Source organism: Salmo salar, chromosome 11 (assembly GCF_965601325.2).
Source record: "Salmo salar chromosome 11, fSalSal1, whole genome shotgun sequence".
Taxonomy (NCBI): domain Eukaryota; kingdom Metazoa; phylum Chordata; class Actinopteri; order Salmoniformes; family Salmonidae; genus Salmo; species Salmo salar.
Genome location: NC_138301.1, coordinates 100,139,648 through 100,158,955, shown reverse-complemented (window position 1 = coordinate 100,158,955; position 19,308 = coordinate 100,139,648). Strand labels below are relative to the sequence as shown.

The 19,308-nt window shown below is 42.3% G+C and overlaps 1 protein-coding gene across 5 annotated transcripts in view; it reads right to left on the bottom strand.

Annotated features, from left to right (window-relative positions):
• Window positions 1-3,092: 3,092 nt before the first annotated feature.
• Window positions 3,093-19,308, bottom strand: part of LOC106563228 (retinoic acid receptor RXR-alpha-A) — a 153,569-nt gene continuing 137,353 nt past the window's right edge. For all 5 annotated transcript variants that reach the window (XM_014128611.3, XM_082958191.1, XM_082958190.1 and 2 more), the window contains 2 exons: window positions 8,597-8,702; window positions 3,093-3,457 (listed from right to left, as the gene is read on the bottom strand). In XM_014128611.3, coding sequence (XP_013984086.1) covers window positions 3,310-3,457; window positions 8,597-8,702 — 254 coding nt within the window. In that variant the 3' untranslated portion in view covers window positions 3,093-3,309. The remainder of the gene's footprint in view (window positions 3,458-8,596; window positions 8,703-19,308) is intronic.

Below are 19,308 nucleotides of genomic sequence, written 5' to 3'. Positions count from 1 at the left end.
TGTGCTCGCCAGAGGTAGCCTGACTGCCATTAGGTACCGAGATGAGATCCTCAGACCCCTTGTGAGACCATATGCTGGTGCGGTTGGCCCTGGGTTCCTCCTAATGCAAGACAATGCTAGACCTCATGTGGCTGGAGTGTGTCAGCAGTTCCTGCAAGAGGAAGGCATTGATGCTATGGACTGGCCCGCCCGTTCCCCAGACCTGAATCCAATTGAGCACATCTGGGACATCATGTCTCGCTCCATCCACCAACGCCACGTTGCACCACAGACTGTCCAGGAGTTGGCGGATGCTTTAGTCCAGGTCTGGGAGGAGATCCCTCAGGAGACCATCCGCCACCTCATCAGGAGCATGCCCAGGCGTTGTAGGGAGGTCATACAGGCACGTGGAGGCCACACACACTACTGAGCTTCATTTTGACTTGTTTTAAGGACATTACATCAAAGTTGGATCAGCCTATAGTGTGGTTTATGGGTTGATAAATTGGATTTCCATTGATTATTTTTGTGTGATTTTGTTGTCAGCACATTCAACTATGTAAAGAAAAAAAGTATTTAATAAGATTATTTATTTCATTCAGATCTAGGATGTGTTGTTTAAGTGTTCCCTTTATTTTTTTGAGCAGTATATATACCTGGGTCTTAAATCACATGAACCCAATCAAGCTCAGAAAAGGAGACATCATACGCAAGAGAGCAGATTAGGTGTACATTTAAAAAAGTTGGATAACCGTTTGCAAATAAATGAATCATCAAAATGTGGTTATTTTTCTGAACTTTTAGTTGGGGTGCCAGTCTGATTTGACCTCATGTTCCAAAGAACTACCTATACTAGTGCTTAAGTTGGAATCATTTGAACAATGAGCCAATTCATTTTCAGTAGTTTCTTCCTGACTGACAATTACCATTTAGTCCAGTTAAAAATACTGTTTAGACAGAATTGGCCTGAACACGGCAGTAATTTCTCTGTTTCCAGAATAGTTTAAAATAAGACCTAATGAAAATTCATCCACCTCACTAAAATACATGAACTAGATTTGGACTAAGGACTTGTCAATCAATCCTGCTGTGGTTATTGCTACTTATTCAATTGAGGTTTTGTCTGACCAAAGAGGAAAATGAATATTGATAATGTCATGAAAAAGTGCCTTTTCTGATTAAATACTTGTACAAAATTCAAGTAATGTAGCAGTTGTGCATCTCTTCCACTAGGGGGAAGTCACAGCTCTCCTACAGCCACCAAGTTCCCTTTTCTCGCTGGTCAACCCCTCTGTTTAAGTCTCTCTAGCTCTCTCTATTCTGCTATCATGTGGGGCTGATAAACTTGGTCCTGGAGCTCTGCTAGAGTCGATGGTTAATCCAAAGCAGTCTGCTGTCCTACGGGACAGGGTTTTACCACCCCTTTATAATAACAACGAAACCGCACTATCTATGGACAATCTTTGGAAAAATGCTTGATGCATAGTTATGCAGCAGCTGCAGCATAGAAAGAAAAAAATGCGCAATATGGGCATATAGCAGATTTATACATAATGTTACATATTTAACATTTCAGTTTGACTTAAATGAAACTGGGTTGTCCAGAGAAGTGCAGGGTGTGGATTCCTCTGAGGGTGAGGGGAGGCTGGGCAGTGGAGCAGTCAAGGGTCTCTGTTTCTTCACCAGGCCTACATCCTCCAGTCAGAGTGGATGGTCTGGGCCAGAGCTTGCAATGGAGGAGCATGGGCTCCACAATCCAAATAAGAGAGCATCTCACCATAAACATGACTGCATTGAAGCACTTCTCCCATGAACTGTTTGACATGGGGCTGTTTGACAGGGGGGGGGGTTATGTAGAGAACTGAGAGTTTGAGGGATGAAAACAGAGGTAATTGCAAATTTTGCTAAATATTTTTTTTTAGAAATACCATCAATACTGTTGTAATATCCTGTACAGGTCAAAGGCCATTCTAAAGCTAGGTTACACCGTGAGGAACAGCATGCTTGGTTGCTGTGTGGAGGTTGATTATGGTGTGTTGTAATTCACAGAAGGAGCAGAAACGAATGGTCTCAGTGGTGGAGGGACATATGACATGACAAAGTCGTGGCATCACTTTAAAAAGTTCAGATCAGTTGACAGTATTTCCCAACAAACCATTTGTCCTTTTCTTCTTAATTTTGTTGTCACCTTAACGCAGACAGGAAAAAGGAGCAATGCTTGTAGTAGAGCGATGAGAACGTTCATTTGTTTGCTTTCCTTGTCTTCCTGTGCCAACCTTCCAGAGCACACAGCAATGCACATGTAGTATAGGGCTTATGTGAGGGTGAATCCAGATACACACTGCCCCTAATGTCAGTACAGTACAACAGAATGAGTAGTGCCAGAGATAAGCTTTTTCAGGCCACGTGAAGGTCATCCAGCTCTGGTCCTAAGAGGCCACACTGCAGGCTTTCACTCCAATCAGTCACTAAAGCTATCTGAGCCTCTGAAAACAGGACCGATGTAGCGACGTAGCATCTCTCCTCTCATGTTCACACAGTGCTAATAGAATAAGGAGACGTGGAGAAGCGGCTGAGTTTGGGTTGAGGGACCTGAGTGGAGCACTGTTCATCTGCATGATCCCACCTCTTGAGTCCTTCTCTCCCAAAACACATACAGTACACCTCAAAACAGACCCAACCGGACCTGACCGGATTAAACCGGACAGCACCTGAATGAATTGGACCGGACAAGACCGGGCCTCGTTCCTCCCCCCTGCAAACGGACCAATCTCCCTTAAGTTAGTCCTGAAAGTGAGATGCTTCCGAACAGAGCCAGGGACAGCCCATGCAGCCCCGGCTCACTTCAACAAGTCCAAAACACGATTCTCCCAATTACTACGCTGCTGATGAAACCGCCACAATTCAAAATACACCTGCAAACAGACCTACCTTTAACACCTGATCTTCTTGGTTGTTGTTTCACATTACAAAACAATGGCTTAAAACACTTCCTTTCCCCTTGGTCCGTTTCATCACCAGTCCATTGTTGTCTTTCAATTAATCTCATGAGTTATAATATATATATATATATATATATATATATATATATATATATATATATATATATATATATATATATATATATATTTATATATTTGTACAGTGTATAAAACAGACCCATGGATATTGAACTTGTTTTTTGAAACACATCAAAGAGGGGGGACTTCTCTAGATCCAATGATGTCACATAATCTCTCGAGGGGGAGTGGTTTGCAGGACCACCCTCCGTATCCAGAGGGGTTAGAGGCGGAGGGGGCGAGGGGAACATGGGCGATGCCCCGCCTGCAGTTATGTCATTTGGTGGGGCGCCTCTAGCATCTCCATGAGGAAGGTGTCGATGGGCGTGTCCCCGATGAGCTTGAAAAAGAACAGGTGCTCAAGACACTTCAGACCAATGGAACGCAGGGCTGGTAACCGCAGCAACAGCTTGGCAAACCTAGCCCAATCAAAGACACAAAATAACTGTGATTAATGTGACAGAAAATAAGAGGTGGATGTAGACAAGATGTTGTCTCATATGCTGATGTACAGTGATTCATGAAAGGGATGCCCATGACAGAATTGAGACATCTGTCATATACTGTAGTCTACATGTACAATACAGAAAGCAAACATTGCTCTTTCAGCCAAACACACTGACAGAGGGGTAGAGAAAGAGAAGAAAGAGGCATAGGTGGCATGTGAGTGAAGTCTGGGAAAGTGAATTTTCACCATAAAAATGCACCTTTATAATAAAGCATTCCATGCATCATCGCATTTGCAGACTTATGTAAGATAGCCTACTAATGTTATTCCTAATGTGATGAGTAGACTGAATAGTCATAATTTTGGCTAATAATATAAGTCAATCACTGTTTGCAAAAAAGACCGTTCAATGCCTGGCTGAGTGTGTAGTGGCATAGAGTAGGCCTAGGCTAGAAAAGGCTATATCAGATACATTTCTTCACCTTACTATGCATGGGAAAAATTGGGCCTTTATAAACACATCTCATGCAATTCTACTACACTGTTGTATGACTGGAGATATTAGCAGAAACTTTTTTAATCCTTTAACTGCCTCTTCTCGAAAAACATGATTTCACCTAAAATTCTTATTATTAACAACTCAAATAAGAACTTCCAATTGTTATTTTTTTTTTCAACTTGATGTTTCTTTTGGAAATAACAGCTCTACCAAGCAGTTGAGAAGACAAAAGAGGGTCATACCAGCAATACCATATTATATTACAAAACTTACTTTAAGTCTTCTGTAATGGCTTGGTAGGTAAGCATTGTTAAATGAGGACTGATGTCAAATTTGAATAATTATGGTAATTTTGTATGTCCAAACAGGAATATTCAATGACATTGAAATGAATGTGTTTTAAATTGGTGTATAATGCAATGTTACTATTATAGGCATTATTTTATAGGCAAACTGAATATTGATTAATTGACCCAATGGGCCATGAAATATGGCTTAACCAATTTATGTTGCCTAATATAGTGAGTTGTCAACAAGTCATTTATATTTTTCACCAAAATAAGTATTTTTAATAAAAAGGTTATTGACCCTATTTTAAGTCCAACATATTTTTTTCTGACATATCAACTGCCTGGTTGAGCAAATTATTTTCTAAATGATTGCTTTTGAGCCTTTTTACATTTTAACTATTTATCTTCATATTCCTACTCTTCAAGGACTTTAACAGTAATGGTGCAATATTAATCCCTCACAAACTGAATTCCTGCCTTTAATCCTATATCTTTGGTGACTGATTTTGAGTTATTTTACAGTGGGCAAAGAGTGCCACAACACAGTACCACAACTGCAGCAACCCAAAAGGATACACATTATGTTAATTATAATGCAGGAAGGCTGGAGAAATTGACCAATCAAGTTCAAGTCAAGATTATTTTTTCATTTCCACTTCTAAATCCATTGTCAAAATATTCTCTACCAGTCGGCTGAGAAAAGGGTTAAAGGGTTAATACGACAAAAAGTACAGTTGCCTGTTCTGCTGACAATGAATAACAAAGTTGTCTGATCAATATAATAGGCCTATGAGAAGGGGAGACACCAAAAGCCTACAATATGTCGTCCATCTAACCTGGAAGAGGAAATTATTAGGTGTCACTGACCCAGCAATGAAAAAGAGTGAATATTCACATTCACCGGATAGACGATGCTCTCCACTGGTGCCAATAAGATAGTCTATAGCCTACTGTTCACAAAAATTAAGTTGAGAATTTTGATAACTAAAATACAGATTAGAGTATTTTCAATCTCTGCTCTATACAGCAATAGCCATTTACTTTCCAAACTATGTTTCCCGCAATTGTATTTTGAAATATTGCGATATGCCTGGCTGGGCCTTTAAACTTTTCACAGACAGTCGCAATTCAACAATAATCTATTTGGCAGTGTTGTGTTCGAGACCACCTAAAGCGAGACCGATTCAAGACCAAGACTGAAGCAAATCGAGTCTGTGTCAAGAACAAGACAGCCCGGGAGGGGAACAAGGGGTGTGACACCAAGTCAAGACCGAGACCAGAAAAATGCGAGTCCAATTCAAGACCATGATTGTAATTTTGTCAAATCACCACCATAATAATTCAAAATGTCCAGTATTTCTGTGTTCATATTTCAGAACCACATATGGATCCTTTAGACATTCAGAATAAATGCATGCTGAGGGAAAATAGAGCCACTCTACAAAATATTACTAATCCAAACACAGTGGGGAACCATGGGCCTTCTACACCTTCAGAGAAGGGCTTAGGATTTATAAAATAATGATTATAATAATATAATAATAATGATGATAATATTTACATTATTATTTTCAATGATGTTCTGATTTAATCTCTTCAGTCTCTGTTGGAAAGGAAAGGGTTAACACTGAAGAGGAAATAAAGATCCAATCATGATTTTTCTTTGCTGTCTCTGGGGAGATAAATCTAGCTAGCTAAGTCAGCCAACCAAAGCTACAGTAGACCTTTATAAAAACAAGCCATTTGCCACACGGGCCTGCCATCATTCACTTTGAACTGGACTGAGTGTTTTCAGGCAGTTGCAACAGCGCAACTTTAGATCATTAGAAAGCATTTGCCAAAAGCCATAAAATACACCTGAATGGATTTCTGCAAATATGTAAACACCACAGGAGTCCTCTTACATTTGGGAACTTTACAGTCCTATTGATCAAACAACCATGAAAAGGTAGGCTCTCTCTCCTTCAGTTATGCACATCAACAACAACAAGATCAACAACTAATGCTAGCCAGAGCAAGATGAGCTAAAATCTAACGAAGGAACATTAGATGAACCCTCTCAAACTTTTTCAGCTAGTTGGCTGTCAAAATTGCACTGAAAAACGATGGGGAATTGTGTCCTCCTCGTCCTTCTGCAGTACGCCTGCCAATGCACGCTTGTCCCAACCAAGCACCCAAGCTAACTGGCTAAAGTAGGCTAGCTTGCCAGCTAGCTACGTCCAGACACAAATGAGAGAACACCTCACTCTGACCATTTTACTTGCCGTAGCAGAGCTGGTTAGGCTGTTCTTGACTAATTATAACTTTTTTTGCCAACGTTTACTGACACCAGTCATATTCAGCAGGTGTTACGCGTTCGTAAATTCATCAGTTGTTCTGCGCTCTGGCACACTCAGATGAGAGTCCTCTGAAATCGGAGTAGATAGCATATCTCTTGTGTTCGCAAGTGCACTCAGGCTAACTGTATAATAGTCATTTAAGTTATTGCTAGCTAACCAAATGACACCTGCATCTCTAGCTGTGTGTAGCCACCGAAAAACGATATGAGGGGGAAAGTCAGCCACTCACCCTCCAATGGCATGACATTGGCTAACGTTAGGCTCCATGTTTTTAGCTTGCTACATAAATAGATATGCTAGCCTATTAGCCACGTTATGGCTGACTTGTGATCATTGCCCTTGCTAGTTTGATTACATTCGTTCGTTTTTGTCCAGAATATTGAATCACTGAAACTGAAACAGTGCATCCTGAATGGAGGCAGCAAACAATGTACCAGACCAGCTGTGATTTATAACCTAATAGTAATATTTTTAGCACTACCAAGAAATGTATTGGTGAATTATATTAATGATGTATTGAACTGCATGATTAATATCATTCTGCCAGCAATGCCTTAGTGTATGTCATGGAACGTTGAGTCAAATATAACCTATTTTTAAAACCTCTTATAAAGTTTGTTTTGTAGCAAAAACTGTGAATTGGATCTTTTTGACTGATAATATGATCGTCTGTTTCATATCTGCAAAGTAGTTAAATCGCTGTCAGTTCCACTTTAAACTTTAGGTCACTGGTTACTTTGTGTGCTAAACGTGAAATGTGTTTTTTTGCAATTGGAAGTAATAGTTGTACATTTCAATTAGGAAATGCTTAATGGTTGTGTTTTTGTATTCTTATGATTGGGACCTACTAGCTTATTATGTTTAAGTTTATGGACTGCTTATCCTTTAACATCATGCTGTGTGTGACTGCTTTCTTTCCATCAGCCCTCTGCAGTGGTGTAGTGGTGCCTGGAGAAGCCTAAATGGCTGAATGAAAGGCACCCAGTGTGAAAAATACGATGTTTTTCTATGTTTTTTGTATTTGTCCTATAGATTTATCAGATTTTCACTCGCAAAATCACACTTTTTTTTATTAGAAAAAAGACAAACATTTGATGGTCTAAGTCCACAACAATGCTTAAACCACATCAATCTGATTGGGTAGGCCTGTCAGGGCCTGGCTCCCCAGTGGTTGGGCCTGTATCCACCCAGACCCATCCATGTCTACGCCCTGATGCAAACAGCGCATGATGACAAATGCGCATCAGAAATAGGATAAAACATTTTCAATACCTGGTTTGCATACCCATTGTTGCCTTAGTTAATATTTCCTGGCAGATATCATAAGTTTAAACATCTTACCTACCCTACCAGCTACCGATGTCATTCTTCTGTGAGCTGCTCCATGCCACAACCAGTTGAGAGTTGTACAATCCTGCTGTCTGCAGATGATATTCCACTGAAACTAGGCTGTGTGTGGCACGCATGTGAATATATTTCACATGCTTTGCGATTGTGTAGGCTACTTTGTGCATGATTTCTCTATTGTTCTACATAATTGATGTCATTTACCTCCACTACACTACTTTGATACGCATCAGTAGGGATTAAGAAGTGAGTGCATGCAATGCCCACTGAAAAAAAGGGGGTATACAGTTTATACCAGCGTAAACCCTCCGCTACACTACTGGCCCTTTGTGTTTTACAAAAAGTGCACTCACCACTATGCAAACATGTCTATAATAGATACGGCTGTTAAGATATTCATGTTTTAAGAAAGGAAGTGTGTATATTTGGCCTGGCGAAGCGGTTTTATGCGCTAACAGAATTGTTTTACTCCGCTGGTCTCTGCTGGTCTCAGGAAGTCCTCACTGTCCGAGACCGAGTCAAGACCGAGTGCAAATTTATCGGACACCAAGACAAGACCAAGACACTCAATATGTGGTCTCGAGACCGTCTCGAGTACTACAACAATTTACATTAGGGGAAGCTTGTCTCCATACCTGCCAGGCTGATCTGGGTATTTCTGTTTGCAGTAGGCCTCCAGAGAGGCGTAGACCTTCTCTCTCAAAGCCTCCACCTCGCCTGGGTTTGACAAGCCTTTAGAATCTGAGGAGAGACACACAGCAGTGCATCAGACAACAAGGCACAACAGTCACAGGATATCAAAATGGGGATTTATGCATGTCTGTACATATACAGCTTTGTGTGTACATTCAAGCATGTGTGTTTATGTGTGTGTGTGTGTGTGTGTGCGCGCGTGTTATATATAATATGCCTTTGTGTCTGTGGCTGTACATGAAGACGCGAGACAGGGAGTGCTATTGCTAAACAGTAGTGGACAGGCTGGCTGCCCCTAAGCCTAAAACCTGCATGCTGCCATCAGAAGCCTTTAACACTATCAAATGACATGTGATCTACCCTACTGGTTTTTGTCTCATATACATATGCAGGGTAATTCTCCCCATTACACAGCCTGGATGAGGCAACACATGTAGGTTATGTCTATGACCTTGTGTTTTCCACTCTGGCAAGAGGTTGGATAGCCCTACATTCAGAGGCAATATGCAGTAGAAGTTGTTCTTTGCTTTGGCTATTTTACAACAAACGCTTCTTTCCTTCAAACATTTTATTTTCATTTTCAATACATCACAGTCACCAACAACGACAACATAACAAGCCCGTATCGACAAAGCATCTCAGAAAAAGTCCTAGGAATCCTGTTAAAGCCTGTTTTAAGACAACAACAAAAAACTGCCAGCTTTTAGGATGATGTTACACTGCACAGACAAACTCTGATCTAGAAGTAAAATCAACTCGTACATTTTTCATTTCCATTTTAGTCATTTAGCAGACGCTCTTATCCAGAGCAACTTACAGTTAGTGCAAACATCTTAAGATAACTAGGTGAGACAACAACACATCACAATCGTATCAAGTACATTTTCCCTCAACAAAGTATTTATCAGCAAAATCAGTGCTAGTAGCAAAAGACAAGTGGCCTTTTTTTACCGGGATGCGTGAGAGTTATTTAAGATACTCTTCAGAGGTAATAAAAGTTGTGTCATTAAAGTTGATCTCCGCTGGTAATCATGACAGTTTGAGGTACCGCACAGGAAAGATAGTGATGAAGCTCATTGACATTGTTGCAAATGGTGGGGAATAACCAATCGCGATGAGGCATGGCCAGGTGTGATTTCTATAGTACGCTTCAGACAACCACGGTTAACGTGACTGTAAATCAAATGTTCCATTGATAAAACGAATGATCGAATTTTCGTCTGACACGATCACTTTTCCTACTCTTAATTATTGCCTAATATGTTGGCATGCATAACCACATATATATATTTTTTGGTTTGTATTTTACCCCCAATTTCGATCTTGTCTCATCACTGCAACTCCCAAACGGGCAGCAAAGGTCGAGTCACACGTCCTCTGAAACATGACCAGCCAAATCGCACTTCTTAACCCTCGCCCACTTAACCCGAAACCAGCTGCACCAATGTGTCAGAGGAAACACCATCCAACTGATGACAGAGGTCAGCCTGCTGGCACCTGGCCCGCCACAAAGAGTCGCTAGAGCGCAATGAGACAAATAAAGCTCCCCCGACCAAACCCTCCCCTAACCTGGACGATGCTGGGCCAATTGTGTGCCGCCCTATGGGACTCCCGATCACCCCCGGCTGTGATACAGCCTGGGATTGAACCCAGGGCTGTAATGATACCTCTAGCACTGTGATGCCGTGCCTTAGACTGCTGTGCCACTCGGGAGGCCCCGCGAAACATTTTATTTTGATGGTTGTTAATAGAGGATTTGTTTTTACAAATATTACTGTTTTAACAACCCTAAAATGCTTTGGCATCAAGTCACTTGCCGATAATGTTGAACACAATCAAAGTTAACATAATCCCTAGATGCCTTCAATTGACCAATTTATAGGCATGTGTAGGCATCTTTTTTTAATAACATAATGTTGCGCTCCAAAGGGACTTGAAATAACATGATGTAGGTAATTAAATAATACAAAGAAAGATATGTTTATTTATTATCCTACTGGTTAGAAGTATTTAGGCAGGTTATGTGAAATAGGCCTCATGTGAAATCATTGTCAAAAGCGCAAGAGATACTGTTGCATGTAGGTCTAGATTCTTAATTGATTGATTATATCAAAACAGAAATATCAAAACATTCTTTCAACAACTCGAAAGCAATTGCATGTGGCTCAGGAACCACTGACTGCATTTTTCTATCAAGACACCTGCTGGTTAGGATAGCTCATGAGGTCTCCTAAACTGTCGACTACGTGGGACTAAAGATGCTTCATGCATAGCTTTTATTTTTACCCATAAGAGTAGGAGTAAAATGTCTCTATTCTCAGCATTTACAACAAATGTTCTACTCCTAGACACTTTATGTACACAGGCATAATGTGTCCTGATTAAAAAGTGCCCTGATTCTAAATATTATGCAACACATTTCTGGGTCTGATTGGTTACCACCGAGCAAGTATTTGTTTTAAAGGAAACTGAAAAGGGCTGAATACAGCAATACTCTCATCTCAGTGTGGGAAATGACTCAGTCCCTCTGAATCCCAGCATTCCCCCTGTTAGGCCATCTCTGTGAGATGCTCCTAATTAGGGGAAAGTAGGCTGTGATGTGTTCCAGAGCCAGGGCTATAACAGAGTGACCAGGAGCACAGAGGAGCAGTCTGTCCTGGGAGAATGAGGCCCGGCGGCACGTTCCCACACTGCTCTTTGTCTCCGGGGCCACGGCACAGACTCATTAAAGACAGGGAGCATGTCTGGTGCCAGCTTGGCATTGCTGGCGCGGGCACTCAGCATGGTAATGAAGTTAACCCTGGCCTGTACCATAGAGCAGAGGGCTAGCAGAGGGCTAGCGGAGGGCTAGCGCAGGGCTAACTGAGGGCTAGCAGAGGGCTAACAGAGGGCTAGCGGAGGGCTAGCGGAGAGCTAACGAAGGGCTAGCAGAGCAGAGGGGGCTCCACCCTATGTTTTCTTTCACCCCTATGTTCCCTGGGCCCTATTTTCCCTCAACCTATGTTCCCTCAGCCCTGTGATCTATGATCCCTGTGATCTATGATCCCTGGGCCATATGTTCCCTCGATATATGTTACCTCAGACCTATGTCCCCTCACCCCTCTGTTCCCTGCACCCTATATTCCCTCAGGCCTATGTTCCCTGGGCCCTATGTTCCCTCAACACTATGCTCCCTCAACCCTATGTTCCCTCAGCCCTATCTGTGTTTCCCCTGTATTCATTTAGCAGCGGTGGGTCACCACTGTTAAATCGTTACCGCCACGCCCCAAAATATGATTTAAAAATATATATGTGTCAGTTCCAATACCCCCAAAATCCCTGCGAAAAATATATTTTAAATGTGGACACATTGAGGTGTTGTGAAGAAAAGTGCAATCATCACCTTGAAAATTAAGATTATTGGCTCGATTCAATCCAACCCGTATTTTAGTATTTACTCAAAATAACACAGACACTGGACAGAGGAACTCTGCCTAGAAGGCCAGCATCCCGGAGTCGCCTCTTCACTGTTGACATTGAGACTGGTGTTTTGCGGGTACTATTTAATGAAGCTGCCAGTTGAGGACATGTGAGGCATCTGTTTCTCAAACTAGACACTCTAATGTACTTGTCCTCTTGCTCAGTTGTGCACCGGGGCCTCCCACTCCTCTTTCTATTCTGGTTAGAGCCAGTTTGCGCTGTTCTGTGAAGGGAGTAGTACACAGCGTTGTACCAGATCTTCAGTTTCTTGGTAATTTCTTGCATGGAATAGCCTTCATTTCTCAGAACAAGAATAGATTGACGAGTTTCAGAAGAAAGTGCTTTGTTTCTGGCCATTTTGAGCCTGTGATTGAACCCAAAAATGCTGATGCTCCAGATACTCAACTAGTCTAAAGAAGGCCAGTTTTATTGCTTCTTTAATGAGGACAACAGTTTTCTGCTGTGCTAACATAATTGCAAAATGGTTTTCCAATGATCAATTAGCCGTTTAAATGATAAACTTGGATTAGCTAACACAACCTGCCGTTGGAACACAGGAATGATGGTTGCTGATAATGGGCCTCTGTACGCCTATGTAGATATTCCATAAAGAATCTGCCGTTTCCAGCTACAATAGTCATTTACAACATTAACAATGTTTGCACTGTATTCCGGATCACTTTGATGTTATTTTAATGAACAAAAAATGTGCTTTTCTTTAAAAAACAAGGACATTTATAAGTGACCCCAAACTTATGAACGGTAGTGTATATATATATAATATATATACACTGCTCAAAAAATAAAGGGAACACTTAAACAACACAATGTAACTCCAAGTCAATCACACTTCTGTGAAATCAAACTGTCCACTTAGGAAGCAACACTGATTGACAATACATTTCACATGCTGTTGTGCAAATGGAATAGACAACAGGTGGAAATTATAGGCAATTAGCAAGACACCCCCAATAAAGGAGTGGTTCTGCAGGTGGGGACCACAGACCAATTCTCAGTTCCTATGCTTCCTGGCTGATGTTTTGGTCACTTTTGAATGCTGGCGGTGCTTTCACTCTAGTGGTAGCATGAGACGGAGTCTACAACCCACACAAGTGGCTCAGGTAGTGCAGCTCATCCAGGATGGCACATCAATGCGAGCTGTGGCAAGAAGGTTTGCTGTGTCTGTCAGCGTTGTGTCTAGAGCATGGAGGCGCTACCAGGAGATAGGCCAGTACATCAGGAGACGTGGAGGAGGCCGTAGGAGGGCAACAACCCAGCAGCAGGACCGCTACCTCCGCCTTTGTGCAAGGAGGAGCAGGAGGAGCACTGCCAGAGCCCTGCAAAACGACCTCCAGCAGGCCACAAATGTGCATGTGTCTGCTCAAACGGTCAGAAACAGACTCCATGAGGGTGGTATGAGGGCCCGACGTCCACAGGTGGGGGTTGTGCTTACAGCCCAACACCATGCAGGACGTTTGGCATTTGCCAGAGAACACCAAGATTGGCAAATTCGCCACTGGCGCCCTGTGCTCTTCACAGATGAAAGCAGGTTCACACTGAGCACATGTGACAGACGTGACAGAGTCTGGAGACGCCGTGGAGAACGTTCTGCTGCCTGCAACATCCTCCAGCATGACCGGTTTGGCGGTGGGTCAGTCATGGTGTGGGGTGTGCTCCATGTGCTCGCCAGAGGTAGCCTGACTGCCATTAGGTACCGAGATGAGATCCTCAGACCCCTTGTGAGACCATATGCTGGTGCGGTTGGCCCTGGGTTCCTCCTAATGCAAGACAATGCTAGACCTCATGTGGCTGGAGTGTGTCAGCAGTTCCTGCAAGAGGAAGGCATTGATGCTATGGACTGGCCCACCCATTCCCCAGACCTGAATCCAATTGAGCACATCTGGGACATCATGTCTCGCTCCATCCACCAACGCCACGTTGCACCACAGACTGTCCAGGAGTTGGCGGATGCTTTAGTCCAGGTCTGGGAGGAGATCCCTCAGGAGACCCTCCGCCACCTCATCAGGAGCATGCCCAGGCGTTGTAGGGAGGTCATACAGGCACGTGGAGGCCACACACACTACTGAGCCTCATTTTGACTTGTTTTAAGGACATTACATCAAAGTTGGATCAGCCTGTAGTGTGGTTTTCCACTTTAATTTTGAGTGTGACTCCAAATCCAGACCTCCATGGGTTGATAAATTGGATTTCCATTGATTATTTTTGTGTGATTTTGTTGTCAGCACATTCAACTATGTAAAGAAAAAAGTATTTAATAAGATTATTTCATTCAGATCTAGGATGTGTTATTTTAGTGTTCCCTTTATTTTTTTGAGCAGTATATATACAGTACCAGTCAAACGTTTGGACACACCTACTCATTCAAGGGTTTTTCTTTAATATTACTATTTTCTACATTGTAGAATAATAGTGAAGACATCAAACTATGAAATAACACATATTGAATTATGTAGTAACCAAAAATGTGTTAAACAAATCAAAATATATTTCAGATTTGAGATTCTTCCAAGTAGCCACCCTTTGCCTTGATGACAGCTTTGCACACTCTTGGCATTCTCTGAACCAGCTTCATGAGGAATGCTTTTCCAACAGTCTTGAAGGAGTTCCCACATATGCTGAGCACTTGTTAGCTGCTTTTCCTTCACTCTGCGGTCCAACTCCTCCCAAACCATCTCAATTGGGTTGAGGTCGGGTGATTGTGGAGGCCAGGTCATCTGATGCAGCACTCCATCACTCTCCTTCTTGGTCAAATAGCCCTTACACAGCCTGGAGGTGTGTTGGGTCATTGTCCTGTTGGAAACCAAATGATAGTCCCACTAAGAGCAAACCAGATGGGAAGTCGTATCGCTGCAGAATGCTGTAGTAGCCATGCTGGTTGTGTGCCTTGAATTCTAAATAAATCACTGACAGTATCATCAGCAAAACACCCGCACACCATCATACCTACTCCTCCATGCTTCACGGTGGAAACCACACATGCGGAGATTATCCATTCACCTACTCTGCGTCTCACAAAGACATGGTGGTTGGATCCAAAAATCTTACATTTGGACTCATCAGACCAAAGGACAGATTTCCACTGGTCTAATGTCCATTGCTTGTGTTTCTTGGCAAGTCTCTTCTTATAGTTGGTGTCTTTCAGTAGTGGTTTCTTTGCAGTAATTCGACCATGAAGGCCTGATTCACACAGTCCCCTCTGAACAGTTGATGTTGCGATGTGTCTGTTACATTTATTTGGGCTGCAATCTGAGGTGCAGTTAACTCTAATGAACTTATCCCAGAGGTGGGACCAAGTCATTGTTTTACAAGTCACAAGTAAGTCTCACGTCTTAGCACTCAAGTCCCAAGTCAAGTCCTAAGTCAAGACAGGCAAGTCTGAGTCAAGTCAAGACCGACAAGTCTCAAGTCAAGTCTCAAGTCCTAAACTTTGAGTTTCGAGTCCTAAACAAGTCATAATGTGCCCTTCACCAAATGTAATACTATTTCAGATTTTTAACAAGAGTAGTAGTTAGTAAATTATATTTACGCAAATCATGAATGCTTATATATTTATTACTTTCCAAATAAACGTTATATTTCCATGGAAATACACGGGTAGCCATGAGAAAGACCCCCCCATAGCGGTCGACTATCGAGGATCGCTATGGGGTGCAATCGGGCGATGTAGGCTTGTACACAATCTCCCAACCTTAACACACACACACACACCCTCTCTGTGTGTGGTTACAGTAGGCTAACGTACGTCAATGGGTTTAGGAACAGCAGTAACATCAGGCAGGATTTAGGCTACCAAATGCCTAGCCAGTTGTAGCTCAATCTTGGGTGCAATGATCACGTTCCCACACTGACTGACTGTGTGGAGGCTCATTGATTTAATGTTACATTAGCCTACATGCTACATTAGCAAAGTTATATATAGCTGTCGGCTATATTAGCCACGACTTACCGTTCTTTGTGCAGCTTCAAATGTCGAACAAAGTTGGAAGTTGTTGCGCCTCCGTCTGTAATTTTCTTCAAGCATGTTTTGCAAGTTGCAATCCATTTTTTGTTGACTACAGCGTAGTCTTTATATCCAAAAATAATAATTTTGGGTATCATCTTTCCAAGGGCTTCACCTGAATTCACCCACCGACGTTCCTCTGCACTGCCACGCGCAACTTTTTCTCAGCTGGCACAATTTCATTGGCTGCTGTCCGATTCAAACTGTAATCCGTTAAATGAAGAGTTGATGTGCTGCACATTTTTTTTAATAGCATCATTTTTAATATTTGGGCTTGGGGAGGGTATCAAGTCAATTCGAGTCAAAAGGCTCAAGTCCAAGTTAAGTCACGAGTCATTGGTGTTAAAGTCAAAGTCGAGTTGCAAGTCATCATATTTGTGACTCGAGTCTGACTTGAGTCCAAGTCATGTGACACGAGTCCACACCTCTGACTTATCCTATGCAGCAGAGGTAACTCTGAGTCCTTCCTTTCCTGTGGCGGTCCTCTTGAGAGCTAGTTTCATCATAGCTCTTGATGTTTTTTGCGACTGCACGTTCAAAGTTCTTGACATTTTCCGGCTTGACTGACCTTCATGTTTTAAAGTAATGTTGGACTGTCGTTTCTCTTTGCTTATTTGAGCTGTTCTTGCTGTAATATGGACTTGGTCTTTTAGCCCTATTTGGTATCTTCTGTATACCACCCCTACCTTGTCACAACACAACTGATTGGCTCAAACACATTAAGAAGGAAAGAAATTGCACAAATTAACTTTTAACAAGGCACACTTGATAATTGAAATGCATTCCAGGTGACAACCTCATGAAGCTGGTTCAGAGAATGCCAAGAGTGTGCAAAGCTGTCATTAAGGCAAAGAGTGGCTACTTGGAAGAATTTCAAATCTGAAATATATTTTGATTTGTTTAACACTTTTTTTGGTTATTACATGATTCCATATGTGTTATTTAATAGTTTTGATGTCTCCACTATTATTCTACAATGTAGAAAATAGTAACAAAAAATTAAGAAAAACCCTTGAATGAGTAGGTGTGTCCAAAACTTTGACTGGTACTGTATATATACTGTATATCAAATATATTTCATATCAAAGCCCTCCATTGAGAAGAGAGAAGCCCTCCCTTCTCAAGGTGCCTCTACATCACAATATCAATGGTAACATTAGAGTTGAACCACTAGGAGCAAAAGGATCAAACTGTCAAAATGAAGACCAGAATTGATGTGTTTCACTATAAATAAGCCTAAAACATTTGGCTTTTGATTTAAAAAAATTGTTCACGAAAGTTACTCTTTAAACGATATAAACTATGTTTTAAGATCATCTTTGAGAACTAACAATCACCAATGGCATGGCATGGGGACCCAATTGATTTTGATATAATGTTTGAGTCACTCAGATAGCATAAGAACACAGCTTAAGCCATTGCGAAATGTGTAGAATTTAAGTTAATGTCACGTCCTGACCAGTAAAGGGGTTATTTGTTCTTATAGTTTGGTCAGGACGTGGCAGGGGGTATTTGTTTTATGTGGTTCAGGGTGTGTTTGTGTATGTGTTCATGTAGAGGGGGTATTTGGTTTATATGGTTCGGGGTGGGAGAATGTTTCTTGTTTTGCTGTGTGCCTGACGAGACTGTCTAGTTCATTTGTTTTTGTATACGTTGTTTGTGTTTTTTCCTTCTTCACTAATAAAAAGAAGATGAGTATACATTTTCCCGCTGCGTTTTGGTCTACACCCTACGACACCCGTGACAGTTAATTAGATTTGAAACTGAAAATGTTCTCTCAGCCCCATCGCTAACTGTATAGAATTGCAAGAAATTACCTTAAAAAAATTCCTTCTCTGCAGCCAGTAAAATGTCCAGTCGGAGACCGCACCATTGACCACGCATACTACCGTGTTTAAAAGAGAATTGAGAGAACATGGGTCTGAGGAAACATGGGGTCCAGGGAACATAGGGCTGAGGGAACATAGACATGGCCCCGCAGAGCAGAGCAGAGGACGAGCAGAGCAGAAGTCTAGCAGAGGGCTAGCAGAGGGCTAGCAGAGCAGAGGGCTAGCAAAGAGATAGCAGAGCAGAGGGCTAGCAGAGGGCTAGCAGAGCAGAGGGCTAGCAGAGGGCTAGTAGAGCAGAGGGTTAGCAGAGCAGAAGGGTAGCAGGGCAAAAGGGTAGCAGAGCAGAGGGATAGCAGAGCAGAGGCCTAGCAGAGGGCTAGCAGAGTGCTAGTAGAGTAGAGGGATAGCAGAGGGCTATCAGAGCAAAGGGCTATCAGAGCAGAGGGCTAGCAGAGGGCTATCAGAGGGCTTTCAAAGCAGAAGGTTGGAGTCTAGAGGCTGTCTGTGGGCACTGTGGGCACTGTCTGTGGGCACTGTGGGCACTGTCTGTGGGCACTGAGTGCTGCGGGCCACATAAGTGCCATGCCACTTACAGTGGGGGAAAAAAGTATTTGATCCCCTGCTGATTTTGTACGTTTGCCCACTTACAAAGAAATGATCAGTCTATAATTTTAATGGTAGGTTTATTTGAACAGTGAGAGACAGAATGACAACAAAATAATCCAGAAAAACGCATGTCAAAAATGTTATAAAATGATTAGCATTTTAATGAGGGAAATAAGTATTTGACCCCTCTGCAAAACATGACTTAGTACTTGGTGGCAAAACCCTTGTTGGCAATCACAGAGGTCAGACGTTTCTTGTAGTTGGCCACCAGGTTTGCACACATCTCAGGAGGGATTTTGTCCTACTCCTCTTTGCAGATCTTCTCCAAGTCATTAAGGTTTCGAGGCTGACGTTTGGCAACTCGAACCTTCAGCTCCCTCCACAGATTTTCTATTGGATTAAGGTCTGGAGACTGGCTAGGCCAATCCAGGACCTTAATGTGCTTCTTCTTGAGCCACTCCTTTGTTGCCTTGGCCGTGTGTTTTGGGTCATTGTCATGCTGGAATACCCATCCACGACCCATTTTCAATGCCCTGGCTGAGGGAAGGAGGTTCTCACCCAAGATGGTGTTCTTGGGGTCATAGGCAGCATTCCTCCTCCTCCAAACACGGCGAGTTGAGTTGATGCCAAAGAGCTCAATTTTGGTCTCATCTGACCACAACACTTTCACCAGTTGTCCTCTGAGTCATTCAGATGTTCATTAGCAAACTTCAGACGGGCATGTATATGTATTCTTGAG